This window comes from Cupressus sempervirens, chromosome 3 (assembly GCF_028749045.1).
Source record: "Cupressus sempervirens isolate cs-2001-9-10 chromosome 3, ASM2874904v1, whole genome shotgun sequence".
NCBI classification, from domain to species: domain Eukaryota; kingdom Viridiplantae; phylum Streptophyta; class Pinopsida; order Cupressales; family Cupressaceae; genus Cupressus; species Cupressus sempervirens.
Window position 1 is genome coordinate 854,066,383 of NC_143120.1, and position 16,747 is coordinate 854,083,129.

General features: G+C 35.6%; 1 protein-coding gene across 1 annotated transcript; it reads left to right on the forward strand.

The window, feature by feature from the left end:
- The first annotated feature begins 2,078 nt into the window (after positions 1-2,078).
- LOC149569471 (E3 ubiquitin ligase PQT3-like) lies at positions 2,079-16,507 on the forward strand. Its single transcript, XM_089822169.1, has 15 exons — positions 2,079-3,208; positions 3,933-4,035; positions 4,260-4,344; positions 4,442-4,611; positions 4,793-4,869; positions 6,289-6,351; positions 6,476-6,632; positions 6,802-6,950; positions 7,059-7,223; positions 7,310-7,609; positions 7,731-7,772; positions 7,911-8,166; positions 8,244-8,360; positions 15,541-15,601; positions 15,816-16,507. The coding sequence occupies exons 1-15, from the start codon at positions 3,043-3,045 to the stop codon at positions 16,290-16,292; spliced, it is 2,388 nt and encodes a 795-aa protein (XP_089678295.1). The 5' UTR covers positions 2,079-3,042; the 3' UTR covers positions 16,293-16,507.
- Positions 16,508-16,747: the final 240 nt, after the last annotated feature.

The window sequence follows — 16,747 nt, forward strand, 5'->3', positions numbered from 1 at the left end:
TATATACATTGCAACAAGAATTGATAAAAGCAAAAGTAGTACTAATAATTCCTTTGACCTTGGGCACATAGAAGCAAATGCCCCTAATAATGACATGGGCTTAGCATTCACAAATCCCAAGGGTTTACACTATACAAAGCAACAATTGACATTGGTGAAACATAAAGACAAGTGATCACATTCACAACAATTCCCAGAGTTAGATCAATGAAAGACCTTCACATTCAACCAGCTTTCTCCCTCGAAAGGTTCTCCAAAATAGAAAAAGTCCATACACAATCATAAGGAAAGGAGAAGAAGCTCGATTGCATCAAATTGCCCTCTTGACAATCAAATGCAACAATTTCATAGAACCATGCTCTCATTATGAAATATGTGTACAATTATGGTCTTCTAAATATATTAAAATAACTATGTTTCTGCAAATGAAATCCAATTACTTATAGATAGGACTTTAATTCAACATTTCAACAACTGGAATTGGCTCCAATAGATGTCTCAAGATTATTTGGTAAGGTCAACAAATCACTTCATATCTTATTACTTTGCCTTGTAGGGGCTCATGAGTCTTCTAGGTCTTCCATTTTTCTTAATTTGCTTGGGTATTATTGGCCGAACAAGGAAGCTTGACAATTATGCTCCATATACACTGGACTTTAATTTTGCCCAAGTATTATTGGCAATGCAAGATGCATTCTTGCTTACATTTTTAATATTGGATTACATTGCATCTTTTGAAACCTTAGTATGAAGTTATAATTGTACTACTTACTTAAATTTAAAAGATGAATCACTAGTTAAATATGATCATGCACAAAATAATATTCTATTTACAAAATAATATGATTAAACTCAGATCTAAATTTGGCTCTTTCTGTGAATATTCTAGCCTCTGCAATTATGTCTCATTTGGACAATGGAGTTGTTTGGTCTTTTCTTGTATCCTTATCATAAGTTGGCCTTACAATTGCCATGTCAGTTTGCATTGTATTTTTAGCTTTATGCAACACACTTTATTGAAAATGAGTTTTTACAATTGTTCTAGATAAGCATACCATGCACAAATAATAAGGAGAATATACAAAAACACTGCTTGAGTGAGATGTACCAATAAAAGGTCAATTTTTAGGTGTAAGAGCAGGACAACGTCATATATGTTCAACAAAAAAATGTTCGATGTTCAAGTTTTTAATAAATGATCTTGAATGACAAAATGCTTTTATATATGTAGATTGGTGTGATGTGTTCTTTTTATCTGGTTGGAGTCTTCCAATTAGAGAAGGTCTTTGATATACCTATAAATTGAACCTACATGATACAAGTGCCGGTTTTATTTTATTTTAAGTAAATTGAAATGCGTTTTACTTAATCATTTCGTTCCCCTTTGACCTAATTATTCTATGTTCTATGAAGAGCACAATCTTTGAATCATTTACATCTTAGGATAAAAGGTGGAGAGCCAAAAAGTGTAGCAAAATAGAATAGAAGGTACCCAACATTAAACACCTAGGAGGTGGATGCACAAGGGAACGATAGTAGAACAAATACCTTTGGAGATATGGTCACACATCTTATACATTTATGTTAAAACCCAAAAATAAAACGCACCCAAAGTTTCACAAAAAAAGGTGGTGGTGAAAACTAGAAATGCATGTTTGAAAAAAAAACTACAAATGAATTTCCGTTGTTTCGTATTCTCAATCATTCAAAATATCTTAAAATCAAAGCATATCCTTAAAATTAAAAAAACGCACATTTTCTATTTTTAATTAAAAATGCCGCTACGTGCCGTCGGAAAACTGCTAGATAACGAAGAAGCTGCCAATGATTTAAAAAGAATCTAGACAACATGATGAACGTGCCATTGAAATGCCAGCTGGCAGCCGGTACTGGCCAGTCAACGCCACAAAACTTTCTCAACCTGCTTCACCTGCCACGTGTCCTTATCTCATCCGTAGACCTAACCAAGGATGCGAACTCGAGTTAGGGCATAAATCATTCGAGTTCGAACCCAAACTGGTTTGCAATCAAATTCCCTGTGAAGTTGATTAAAATCCTGCAACGCCTCTGCTTTTCTTGTGAGGGGCAGAAAAAATCAGATCTTCTGCAAATTGAAAGGTTTCTTCTTGTTCTGCTGAAGATACGGCTGTCTGGGGTTGTGGATTTGGCAGATTCCTGGTCTGGATTTCTTTTTCGGTAGACTAATTGAAGGTTCCTGCGTTACGGTTTGCCCCTGGAGATTCCCTGCGTGGCTTTGAGTTTATTTCCCGGCTCGATTTGAAGGCTTTTGCAGATTTTTTGGCCTCCGGCGGTTTTGGATTCGCTCGGTTGAACGCCGATTGCTTCAGGAGCGCTTTTGGGATTCTATTTAATGCTGTGTTTTTGATGGTCCGATTGATCGTGGGTTTGATTGCTTTTCTGTTTTTGAAATCGGCTTCGGAAACCCTGCAATCCAGTTGAGATTGATACGGCGAATAAAGTGGGAACCAAAAAGGGATCGAGAAGTATATCAGGCGGGAGATCGATCCTATTCTTTATTGTTGAGCATGCAAATCAAAATATTCAGATATCTATCTGCAATAAGTAGAGGCTGGTTTGAAGCTTCCTAGTGGCGGCGCGCTTGTTTTTATTTTTTAGGAGCTTCATAAACGCTCTCATTTGAGACTTTTTGGCAAACCCTACTCTAGGGTTTTAAATCTCGAGCATCAGAAGCCCTAATTTGGGGTCTGATTCAGAGGGACGCGGGTCAATACTTCGCATCGGGAGTTGAACGAGTGCAGTCGCACGAGAAGAAGACAAGGGAAATAAAAGAAGAAAGAAGTTGATTATGTTGACATTCAGAAGATAATAATTTGTATTTTGTCAATCAAAATTTTCTTTGTTTTCTGGACGGCCTCAATTGATTTGGCCTTGAAACGTTCATTTTTCCTTTCTTTTTTGTCTTCAGACAAAATAATTTTATTGTTGTTGTTGGATTTTTACTATTTGAGCAGAGAGATCCACAACCGAAAAAAAAAAAGTTAGAAAAAAAAAGTCACAATCATGGCTGTGTATTATAAGTTTAAAAGTGCAAAAGATTATGACTCTGTTCCTATTGAAGGCCATTTTATATCTGTTGCCAATTTGAAAGAGCAAATTTTTGAGTCAAAGCATTTGGGAAGGGGTACTGATTTTGATCTCGTGATCTCCAACGCTCAAACAAATGAAGGTCCGTCCTATTTGCTTAAAATTTTGTTTTAAGTGATTATGGGTGCGTTGTACATATTATTAATCAGGAAGAGAAAGTAGTATGATAGGTTTTGTGTTAGTTTTATTAACAGCCCTAGTAGGTTCTATTTGGGTTCTGATGTAATTTGTAGAGGCAATTTATATCAGACGAATGGGATTTTTGTTAATGCTCTAATTTAATTTTCTTAGCCAAATTATATAAGAAAAAAATGAAATATGAATACGATCGGTTAACATAGATTTGATGTGTTTCAATCAAATTAGATTTCATGGCGTTTCCTACGATTATCACCATTTAAATATTAAGATCAAGATGCAAGATAGCATGTAATTCTATAATTTTTGTTGGGTTTGTTGTATATGGGATATCTTGCCATTCTCAACATTGTAGCTGAGCATTTGTAGAACAAGACGACTCTAGGCTGTCATGGCCTTCGGTATGGGGAAGTTGGTTTCTGAGATGTTTAATCTTGGGGCTGGTAGGCTAATTATGGTTTCTACAAAATTAGGTTGCTAAAGTGGGTGTTTTGAATGGCAAGTATCCCATTTATAACCCATTATTTTGCTTAATCTCTTGACATGTGTAAATCTTCAGAAAGCCTAAATGCTTCAATCTCCATTCCAATGGTAGAGTATTAGAGGCATGTCAATTCCAGTGGTTAGTGTAGGTTGTGATGTAGTTTACGCATGTTTCAATTTTTCAGAGTATCTTGATGAGGGAATGCTGGTGCCCAAAAATACATCTGTTTTAGTGCGCCGAGTTCCAGGGAGACCTCGAATGCCAATTGTGACAGAGAAGAAAGAAGAGTACAGACTTTTACCTCTGAGTCTTTAGGTTATTTGTCGTTTTGCAATGTTAAAGGGGGCACCATGTTAATTAACATATGCAATTTGATCCCAACAATTTCATATTGTATACATAATATTTCAGACTTTGTGTTTCACCATCCAACAGTGCTGTTTTTTATAAACAAGCATTGTCTGAAAGACGTTTATCCTGAGACTAGCAATATAAATGTTGTTATTTGCAGGCCCAAAGAAATTGAAATTCCCAAAGAGCAAATTATTCCATCTAAGAATGGTTTTCTGACACCTGATCAATCTCAGTTTAATTTTGTAAGCATGCTCAATCCTTTGAACTTGTGATAAGAGCATGGTTTGTAGTTAAAGACCCAGGATTAAATCTTTAATTTCATTAAATTTAAACTTGCAGCCAGAAGAAGAATCAGAATGGGATGAATTTGGGAATGATTTGTATGCATTACCTGAAGTGCCCCAAGTGTCACATAGTCAGATGCAGTCACAACCAACTATTCCAAATAAAGCTGACGAAGACAGCAGGATTAAGGCTTTTGTTGATGCAACTGCATCTGATTGGCAGCGGTGAGGCATCTGAGTCTGTTTATTGTTTTGCTGGGAATGTATGGCACGCTTGACTTTGTAAAGTCTCCTGCATTACATTAACTGGATTAAGCACACAGAGTTCTTGAAGCTATGGTCGGATGACAAACATAATGCACAATAGTCTTAGTCACATTTCTTATACTTTGAGCGGTCTTTGCAGGCAAACACAGGAAAGCTATGCTGGAAGGGGATATGGACGAGGTTCAGGAGGAAGGGGTCTAGCAGGAAGAGGCTTTGGTAAATATTCTAGGACCCCTATGAGATTTTTAATTTGTTTAGTGTGTATACTTGAATATCTTTAATTGTTGATTTGATCCTTTCTAGAAGCTTGTGGATGGAATCACATTCTTGGTAGATGGTTTGTAGACCTTGCATTCCTTAGTGCAAAGTTTGGATATGTTATTAAACAGTGGGATTATCAGTAAACATTTGCAAATTTATATTCGTGGATTTGAGAGTCAAAAATGCTAATCTGTGCCAAAAATCGCACTGCTTGATACATTTTTGGAAGGCTTTATGATTCAAGTGATGAGTGGACATTTGAAAAAGTTACAACTTCTGATATATAGTGCACATACCAATAAAACTTAGGTAGCACTTTTTGGTAGGAGTAAAGAACAAAAGATTGTGTAGACAAGAGTACGGTTTCTTCTCTGTTGCTGCTGGAATTTGGTTTGAGTGAAGAACAGAAGATTGTGTTAGTTAAGATTACAATTATATCTCCGTTGCCTATGGAATTCAGTTTCATGGATGATTGAAGGGTGTAGGAGATAAGTGGTTGACTTATTTATGGCAACTGGAAGCAGTTGATATGAAAAAATTGCACCCATGGGTGGAGGATTGTGTCAGATGTTTTGGGTTTTGACAAGCTTTATAGAATTGAATTTTGGCAAAGTTTATTACATACTCTACATAATACTTTCAATAAGGCTACATGGGCAATGTACAAATAATTAACAAAGAATTAATTAAATAAAAATAAAAATAATACTATAACATGCACTTTGTAAGTCTACTTTTTAATTTTAGTAGATGTTTTTAATTATTGTTACATACTATTTCCAAGACGCTGAGAGGAGCATGAACTATCCCCAGCCTTTGGAAAATGCTGGAAAGCGGAACTATTTACAACTTACTTGATTGCTAAAACTATGCTATGCATTTACATGCAATGTTAATATATGCCTGGTATAAGAAATGTTCTTTGTTTCCTGTTGGTAGAATCTGAGCCCCAACAATTAGAGCTGAATTCTAACTCAGAGGATACTCCAAAACAATACTGATGTTGGTGAGAATAATGTTAGGATGTCTTACGTTTTGAATTATGTTCTAGGTTCATCTTCGGAAAAAAAAGATGCAGTTGAAACAAATGGTTCTGCATTCACATAAATCTTAAATATGAAAGAATTTTAAAATTCCCTTTCAAACCATGCAGAGATGTGTTACAACATTTTTGTATCTTTTACATCATCAGCATGCTAGAATATTGTAGTGCTAAAAATGCTCAACCCGCAGAAAAAGCTGCTTTTTAGTTTAAAATTTGTTTAGAATTGTTATAAAGTGAACACTTATCTATGGATTTCTCAGATATTAGGTTTGTGTAAGTTTTTTAGGTTGAGAAACCATATCACATAATGATATTTGTGAATCAAACAGGTCGTGGAATGGAACGTAAAATACCACCACAAGGCTATGTCTGTCATAGATGTAAAGTCCCAGGTATGAGCCATGATATTTGTTTTCTTATTTTTTTGTGAACTTTGATTGACTTTTTATTCAATTGTGTGAAGTAGAGTTGGATCTTGTTTTATGACTTTTAACTGTGTTTTTTAAACTTATCTAGGACATTTCATCCAACATTGCCCAACAAATGGGGATCCCAATTTTGACATTAAAAGGGTGAAGCCGCCAACAGGCATTCCAAAATCCATGCTGGTTGCAAACCCAGATGGCTCCTATGCACTGCCAAGTGGAGCAGTTGCTGTGTTGAGGCCCAATGAGTAAGTTTACTACTAAATCAAGTATCCTAAAATGCCAAGAATTGCGTGACATCTTATAGCTCTGGGGACACTGGAAAGTTAATTTTATTGATAAATTTCACATAGCATAATAACATTTTTATGGCATTTTCAAAATCACAGATTTCTTACAGAATGATTGATCTCGCAGAGCTGCTTTTGAGAAGGAAGTTGAGGGGCTTCCATCTGGTCGTTCTGTTGGTGAGCTGCCACCTGAATTACATTGCCCATTATGTAAAGAAGTAATGAAGGATGCTGTTCTCACTAGCAAATGCTGCTTCAAAAGCTACTGTGACAAATGTATGACAATTTAGAGAGGAAATTGCATATACTTTGGCCTTATGTATTATTTTGTAGTACATGTTGATAAACATTATTTAACTCGTTGTAGTTAACAACTTTGTTCAGGCATTAGGGATCACATTTTATCAAAATCGAAGTGCGTGTGTGGAGTAACAAGCATCCTTGCAGATGATCTTTTACCAAATATGACTCTTCGTGATACAATAAACCGAATTTTGGAGACCACTACTAGCAGTGCAGAAAATGTTGGCAGCTGGCTACAAGTTCAAGGTATATATCCAGTTTTTTTGTGTACGTAAGGTGAGGGTATGAGTTTATTTCAGGTTATCTAATGTGCCATCTACATACTGTTACAGACATGGAGTCAGCTCGCTGCCCAAGGCCCAAGGTACCATCACCGTCTCTTTCAGGATGCACAAAAGAAGTGCATACAGTGCCTTCAAAATCAGATGTGCCAGATTTGAAAGAAGAAAATATCATTGAAAAAACACCTGTCAATATGCCACAGCAGGCATCAGAAAGAAATCGTTCAACAAAAAATCCAGAACAATTGGAAGGAACACCGGAGTCAATGAGCACAAAAGAGCTTTTGTCACAGGAAAGTGCCCCGATGGTTGGTGAAGAAGTTCAACAGAAGCCTGCTGGTAGTGAGCCAGGTACAGCTGTTATTTTGATTGTGTATTCTAAGTTTGGGCATACGCTTAGGCTTAACTAGTCATTCTTCTCAAAATAGGGGGGATATTTATGTCTTAGAATTTTTGGGTTTTGTACTTCCAGTGAAGAAGAAGAAAAAGAAGCGGGCTCGACAACCACCATCATGTAAGTGAAATTATACATTTTTTAGTAGTTGTAATTTAGCTATGGATTCATCTAACTTGGATATTTACTTTTCTGATCCAATCTTATGGACCAAGGATTTTATTTGGAATTAATATTTGTTCAATTCCTTCTATACAGCAAATGAGACCCAGTGGAGAGGAGCTCAAGATTTTGGGGCTGAAGGTTCTGTGATGCCTTATGCTCCCACCGCATATAATCCTTTTTGGCCTGCAGCACAGTGGGGTGGGGACGGTTACATGGCTTCTGGGGGAAGCCTTGTCCCATTCATGGGTTATGGACCAGGTCCCTGTGATCCATCTTTTGGAGCAATGATGCCATCTGATATATATGCAGCCCAAGGCTACATGCAAGGTTTTGTTCCACCTGTTCACAGGTAAAATCTTTTTTTTTATCAAGTTCAAAGGAGAGAAAAGATGTTCAGTCATCTGATAGCAGCTATTTTAATTTCAGGGATTACATTGATTATGGTATGAACACTAGTAAACACGTAATGAGTAGAGAGGAGTTTGAAGCTACAAAAGCTGATCTGAGGAAGAAGCGAGAACAGGAGCAACGGCACAATAGCAGGTAAATTGCTTCTAAAGCTCTATTGTAAAAAGATATTCCCTGAATAAGGTTAGAGATGAAAATGTAAGTTTAAAATATTGAACTTTGGATTGTGAATGTCTGCCGTCAAGATATAATGGATAAGCTGTAATGACGTTTATATCTTCTTAACTCGTACTATTCAATGTATTTTTTATAGTCTATAAGGAGGACCTGTCCCCTTAATAAAATAATAAATTTGAAATCAACCAAACTTATTTTACACTGGAGGTGCTCCTGAAATAAATGGGCCTTCTAGCGCTATAGGTGGCTGGTTTATTTTTTCAGGATGATTTTAATTATGCTGAGCAGGAATTCATTTCACTTTTCTGCCAAGGAGTTTGATTTTGTACTATAGCTAGTGTCAATGTTCGGAGTATGTTTGTTGCAGCTATGTTACATTGCAACTGAGCCAATCATTTCTTGTGTGTAATATCGCAAATATAATTTGCCAAATTATTGGTAACACAAATTTACAATAAATCTGAAACAATATATGATGCTCAAACCTTCATGATAAACTGCAATCTCTACAATAGATTAGCAAAAATTTGCAAGTTATTTGGCCACATTCATCCAACAAAATACCAAATGAACTTAGGCCTGATCCTTGATGCATGAAACCACAGGAGGAAGCCCCCACAACAGCTGCAACACTTCTGAAATAATAGCACTAAGAAGATTCTCAAATTAAAAACATACGAACCGGATATTTTAACTGCAACACTTCCAAACACTACACAACTGGCGAGATAATTTCTTCAGCATTTGGGTTTGATGAAAATTCATGTATAATCACATAAATCACTTCAACCAGTATCGACAATGCCCACAGAAACTAAGGACAAATAACACTCAAAAAACTTGCAAACAACACACACCTCTAGCTGTAACTCAATACCTATCAAGGTGACTGCACAACTTGGCTGAGGATTCCCTTCCGAATCTAAGAGTTTTTGTTATCCAGCTTATGGGCCTTTCGTCCACAATTCATAATCTGTCGATGGGGTTTTCTACACAGAAGAATTTTGCAGAACTAACTCATACAATGCAAATTTGTGAAGTAGAAATGACAAAAGATCTTGAAATATGAGTTTGCTTGCAAATAAAGGGAGGATCAAATCCAAATGCCGCTCACAGAAAAATAAATAAAATCATATTGTTCTCATCATTTTTCTTTCATAAGAATCTCACCATGTAGATCGTTTCAAAAATCTTGACCAAAATTAGAAAATAATCTCCCATATGCATGCTTTCATAAGAAACTGCTAGCAATAAATGACTGCCACATGAACCTAGAGTTTACCAACCTTCTCAGTAGAACCCCATGCCCCAATATGGGTTTCAATTTTCTATCACCATATATATGCTAAAATATAAAAGTATAAATTTCCATGGGCTTGAGAAGTAAATATTTAATAAATCATTTTATTGAATCCTGCCTTACTTTGTAGATGAAAATATTGGAATGAACAAATTTCCATGAAATTAATTGAAATTTAAAATGAACATGCCAGTGTGGGGGTGCAAGAGATGCATCATAGATGTGTGTAATGTATTTTCACTAGATTTTTCTTCAATCATACAAGAAGTAGAACTGAAAAAATGGTGTTCAAGTTTCCATTAATATGCTGAACAAAACTGGAGTAGCGACAGCAGTAGTTCAGATTAATTTCATACAAATTGCTCTGAGTAGGTGAAAGCTTTTGAAACTTCTCATGGTTCAGGCTGTAGAGAAATGAATTTTAGGGAAAAAATGTATAGAGTTTTTTGGTTTTCTTATATTATCTTTTTCTTTTGATAGGTAACATTTTGGTTTTTGTATTAATATTAAAGAGAGGAATTACATCAGATTGCCATATGCGTTAGTTGGCCAAAGTCATTACAAACATATATCTACCCTACCCCACAGAAATACATAAACATATAAACATAGAAATGGGCATTAACACCCTACCAAAAAACACCAGCAGCCCAAACCCACAAAACCACAAAAAGGAAAACTTTTAGGTTCCCAAGGCACTGTCACCGTCCACCTCCACGAGCCACCTGTGATTAATCCTTGAACCATTGAGCTGCTTCCTCCCTCGTGAAAGTTGGAGTGGTTCAGTCATCCTGCACTGATCTCAGCCGTGGCTTCCCAAGTGGAATTGAACCTTGGCAATTCTTGCTGCTACTTGCTCCCACCTCTTTGGTTAAGGAGATGTCTACCTACATTCCTTTCAATGTGGATTCTCCCACTTCCTTCCAGTTTTTCCTCGCAATCTAGTGTCGTAAGTGCTGTCCTGGAGCAATCACACTATTGCGTGGTGTTGCTTTCATAAATCCACACCTATCCTCAGTTGACATCCATATCTTCGTCTGCAGGAAATCTGCAACCTTCTTCCATCCTTTCTCTGCTTGCGAGACGTGCCCCCCTGTTGGGCTTGCCGAAGAACAGACGATCAGGGGTTGTACAGAAGTCTCCCCTCCTCCAATCAGTTTCCATGGCTCCTGACCCATCTCCAACCCCACACCTAGTATGGCTCGCTCCACAATCTCTTACAGCCCCTGCAGCCACTGTGGGTCGACGCAAGCTGCCACGACCCTATTGACCTCCTTGGATTCACCCACAACCAGTGCCAATGCTGCGAAGAGTGAAGCCACATCCAAATTGGAGCGTCTCTTCTAGTATGAGTCCTTGTACTCCACTCCAAACATTTGCTGTATGCCCTCCAAAAGTTCCAGATCATCAAACATGAAAATTTTCTTCAAACATCGAACTGTAATCTTCCGTTTATAAGTTTGTGTCTGATTCTCTGAGTCAAGTGCAAAATTTGCCTCCATTTCTGTCTCTCTTGCAAAAAGCCCTGCGAAGTGCCCTGTCTTTCTTCCTTAAATTCACACACTTCGAATAATCTGGAAGCAAACTCTCACCGGGGTGCCAATAAATAATTACAAGCTCTGACATGCGCTGGGGATTTTAATCTCATGAATGCCTTCGGGGGAATGCATTCATGATTATAGTTGTACTCCCTAAATGATCAGCAAAAACACTGTTTTGGCCTTTCTTCCACTCTTTAATCTAATTCGAGAAATCTAAGGTCTTCATAAATTTCATTCTGAATCCCCAAAGCTGCATTCACGCCCAACTTGGGCAGCTTGTCTGCCACCTTATTGCTTCTCTGTTTACATGGGAAACCTTAAAGTCTTCAGACTCCATTAACAAACATCTAATCTGCTGTATGTGTTTGTCAAGATGCCACACTTCTAGCTTCCCTTGCTTTATTCCATTAGTTATTTATTATCTCTGAATCCCCTTCAAGATGCACTTTTCAAATACCCAATTTAGCCCCTACGACTTAAGCCTCTTTTGCCGCAACACATTCTGCCACATTATTTGTACCATAACTCAGTTTTTTGACCACATAAGCAAGAGTTTTTTTGACCACATAAGCAAGAGTGTTGTCCTAATGATCTCTTGCAACACAACCACAACCAGAGACCCTCGGATCTCCCCTGGCAGCCCCATCAAAGTTTATTTTAACCCATCCTTCCTCTGGTGGTAGCCAACACACCTTATCCCTTTTCAGTTTAGGATTAGCCCTGGCAAGCGCAACGGACCTTCTTATATTATCTTTTATTGATAAATAAATTATATAATTCTTATTTTATTATTTTTACCTTGAAGTCTAAAGATCTTCGACCTGATCTCATTGTATAATATAAATGGAGGTGAGTGTCTTTTTTGCTTGACTAGTATGAAATGGTCTATTTAAATCCTACTACTTGAGTAAAGGTTCTTGTGTTTTTTTTGGTTCACAAGGATGAAATTTACTTTTTCCTGATCTGATCTTGTGGTTGTGCAACTGGATATACATACAGGCTAGTTTTTTTCACTATGAAGATGAACTCAGTTAATTTTCCTGAATTCTAAGATATAATTCTAACTCTACAGTTTTATAGGTCACTGTGAGGGGTTTTAACTTTTAGTCAATTTGTGCTACTCTGACAGGCTATTATTGAAAATTTAGGATAATCTATTTTTGGGAAAATTTGGAAATTCATTCATAATTCGTGCAGGGGAATAGCAATATTCCCTGTCAAATGCAAATTAGTCATTTTAAAAGGCTATGTTTCTTGAGAAACAGATCAAGAATTTGATTTTTCACAAGAAAAATGGAAGCTGTTTTGAAGCTCTTAAGATTGGATGATCCATATTCTGAAAACTTGAAACATGTGATTCTACAGATGTGAAATACCTGTATTAAATATCATCAGCATAGTTGCTCATCACCATTTAGATTATACATTAGAAATGACTCAACTAGATAGCATTTAAGTTTCAACATTTTGTTGCGAAAAATCTTGCATGATGTGCAAATTGAAAAATTACTAATCTGTGTACCATGGTTTTAGGCTCTAGAGATTTGGCTATTGAAAAAAATTGTTTATGAATGAGACTGTGTAATGATAAATCTAATCAACTTAGTTCCTTTAATAACCTGTATCAACAGGAAGTGTTAGGAGCCAGTATTTGTAGTGTTAATTTTTGTAATGTCTTCATGCTCATTTCATGCTCATTTGCACGCAACTGCACTAAAAATAATATTAATGGCACATAAGAACTATGCCTGCTCAAAAGGTACTATATGAGTCGAGTAGATCTAATCTCAAATATCTTTTTTGGACTAATTAACATATGCCAAACAAACCGAAAACAATGTTCAGGACAACACAGAAATAACCAAATTCCATAGCACCAGATGAAAGCTAGAACATAAGGACCTAACTCATGATGATCGGACCTAACTGCCTTTTTGTCATGAGATAAGGACAGACATTATCATTTGTTTATGTACCTTTTATTATCTCATCAGTATCACAGACATCGATTTGGAAGAATATACATGTTCTTTATGTTTCTTGTGCTTCGGTAATCTTTCGTGTTAGTTGTATCTGAGTAATTTTAACAGCTTAAAGGGCTATGGTAGTTTTTAGATGTGTGTTGTTATGCCATAGGTGTTTCCTGTGTGGGCTGCGTGGTCTATATTGTGCAATCTAATGGTTGAGACAGCAGGAAAGGAAATGACTGCTATCGAAATGATCCTCACCATTCATCATTGTCACTTAAAAAATATCCTTGATATCTGTGAACCTGGTCCTGCAAAAACATTTCTGTCCTCTGTGCGACCATATTTGTACACCCATATTTGTGCACGTACGTTGAACCAAACTTTTTATTGATAAAACTCTTTTTAACTTTTTTTTTTTTTGAAAATTAAATTATTATTACTGTTCATATTATTGATTTAAATCTTGAATTTGATTGTTCACTGTACTAAAAAAATAGTTTTTTCAGATAATATATATTACAGTTTATTTTAGAGCAAAATATTAATATATTTTATATTTGATAGAATTATATAGCTTTAAATTATATTAGATTACATATCATTTTATTTTATAGAATTATATTGATATTTTATATTGAATACAATTATATAACCTTAGTTTATTTTAATTACATTGTATTTTATAATAAAGTTTGGAGTTATATTATTACATTTAAATTTATTTTATTTTCTGAATTAAATTAAGAATACATGTTTTTTTATTAGTGACATTATAACTATTTTTAAATAAAAATGTAGATCATAAATAAATGGTAATATCATAATGTAAAAATATTATTTTCTAATGAAGCTGAATAAGTATATTTATATTTGCTATATTTAATATTTAATATTTGTATAGTAATGTTGACTTTCTAAGTTCTTAGCCTTTTTGTAATGGTAATAAATTTGACTTTCTTAATTTGTGACTTTTCATTTTTCAAATTTACGTTAATTTTGTAATTAAAGATAATAATAAAAATAGTTCAAATTAAGTAATTTTGTTATCGTAAATTTATAATTTTTGTTCTATAATATATTTTCACTTCAATCTTAATTAATCTAATTTTGTATTTAAATTTTATATAATTTTATATTTGTTTAGTGTTAAAAATGTCTTATTATTTATAAAGATCAAATGAATTAGATTTACATAAACAACTTTGGATTTATATAATTCTATAATTTAAATCATTTAGCAACAAGGTAATGTTATGTTTCAAATATGAAGGGGAGAGATCTATAGGGAGATACAGCAATATAAAGTGGCAGATATAAAGATGGAGATAGGAAGTGATATATATAATATATATATATATAGAGAGAGAGAGAGAGAGAGAGAGAGGAATCAAAGGTATAGGATGAGAGTGATGGAGAGTCATGAATGGATACTGAATGGGAGATGTGTTAAGAGATGGAGTGGTAAGAGGAATATAGAGGGAGAGATGGAGAGGGTGAGATGAGGGGAGGAGATAAACAAATAAACAAATGCTTGGTTGATGTTCCATAAGTCTGTGGCGTAACCATTGCACACTAAGGTGTGATTGTTAGTAATTATATATGATTATGTCTTAATCTGCACACGTGATTCTGTATGTTGTTTACCAATGGTCGGTATAAGAATTGAACTAGCTTCTGAAGAATGGAACAAATTTCATGACTAGAGTATGATGCTTGTTGCTGTTGTTTCTGTTATTTACATTGCTCAAAAACTTAACATTTAGTCCTTTTTCATGAAATCAACGCTTTGGGTGGGAAGGGCTTTTTGATGATTAGTCATATCTTCTCTCTGTTGAGAGGTTAATTTGACAGATTACTTCCTCTTGGTTTCACTGGCCTGTCTGCAAAGAACTATACACTAATTTCAACCAGGAAACATGCTGAAGGGTTAGATCAGGCATGAGGTGAATATATCCTTGCTGTAGAATAAGAAATGATAGTGTTATATAATTCCCTTAGCCCTACATTCTACCATTATTACTTTTAAACTGACATAATGATATAATTCCCATACATTTAATCTATAATGTTGCCGAGAAAAGAACTGACAAATTTTAGAGTCAATTAGACTGTTAAATTTCAGTTTACATGTAGATGGTCCTTTTGAAACACTTTTTATTTACAGGATATCTGTGTATTTAGTTTTGGAGTGTAACTTGTTTTGGAGCATTTTAGTGTTTGGGTTCAAATCGTATTCACTTGCTGCTTATTTCTCATCCTTGTGCTGGGAAGGGGTCCTTACCCCAAATGAGCAAGAATCCTAATTTACAAGTAAATTATCTATGCAGGGATCATGCAAGGGATATGTCTGCCAATGGTGGTGATGTGCTGCTGCCAAAGCATAAAGTGGTATGCTATTTTAGCACCTACTGTAATTGTTAAGATTGTGGTTGTGAACTTAGATGGAACTGTTATGTCTGCATCGATACCTGGTTGCCTTTTATGAGTTTCCTATCCTAGTAAACTGCTTGCTCATGTTGACATTTTTAGGCACTCTTATAGATTGCTCTTAATAACATCTTTAGGCACACCCTTTATAGAATTAGCCTCGTTGTACATGCAGAGAGCTTCATCACAGGCAACAGTCAGCCTTGCAAGGGAAGACAGAGGATTGAGTACGGAACGTCATCGAGAGTCCGAACTATTGCAGTCTCCGAGGTCTCAGTCAAAGAGAAAAGCTGATAGGGAAGACTTTCAAATGAAGGAGGGTCGGTACCCTACAGATGGAAAATTAGATTCCCAGGTCAATTCTGATGTTGAAATGAACAAAGCATTTAAATCAGGCTTTGCCGGAAGGGCAGATAAAAAGCCAAAGGCCAGTGTTTTTTCACGGATAAGTTTTCCAGAGGATGCCAGTGGGCAAGCAAAGAAAAGAAATATTGGTTCTCATGATGGTGCTAATGGATTCAGGGATCATGAGAGTTCCTTTAGAAATTTGAATAGTAGCAAGTCACATTATGATGATGGCAATCCTGCAAAAAGGGTCGCGAATGGGAGGAGATATATGCATGACGATGATTTGAGTGACAGATGGCAGTGAGGATATTTCAAAATTCAGGTTGAATAAACAAGTTGGCCAACAATAGATCACTGTGCCGTTTGAGCAGCCAGCATGTTCGTCAGAGTGATTTCTACTTGTGAAATTGTACAAAATGTTTTTTTTAGAATCACCTGATTTTTAGAGCAGAAGCTATTTTTAAAAATCATTTCTGCGAAGGGTTTTTTTTGAATATAAATTCACTGACTTTTTTTTTCCCCAATTCTCATGCAGCTTATGTTTTAAAGCAAAATTTTACTTATATATATGCAAATTGTTCAAGTTATATTGCAAACCCTCTGTATGCACGGGTATTGTATTTGATAAAATCCAATGGCAAATTTACGGTTTGTGCAGAAGTTATTCAAATTCGCGCGTGAATGGCAAAATTGTTGTATGCATGGGTTTTGTATTTGATAGAATCCAATGCCAAATTTTACGGTTTGTGCAAACAGTTT

Coding starts and splice junctions, on each gene's coding strand:
- LOC149569471 (XM_089822169.1), top strand. CDS start 3,043: ATGGCTGTGTATTATAAGTTTAAAAGTGCAAAAGATTATGACTCTGTT. Junction 4,870..6,288: donor TCTAGCAGGAAGAGGCTTTG/GTAAATATTCTA, acceptor TGAATCAAACAG/GTCGTGGAATGGAACGTAAA. Junction 7,224..7,309: donor CAGCTGGCTACAAGTTCAAG/GTATATATCCAG, acceptor ATACTGTTACAG/ACATGGAGTCAGCTCGCTGC.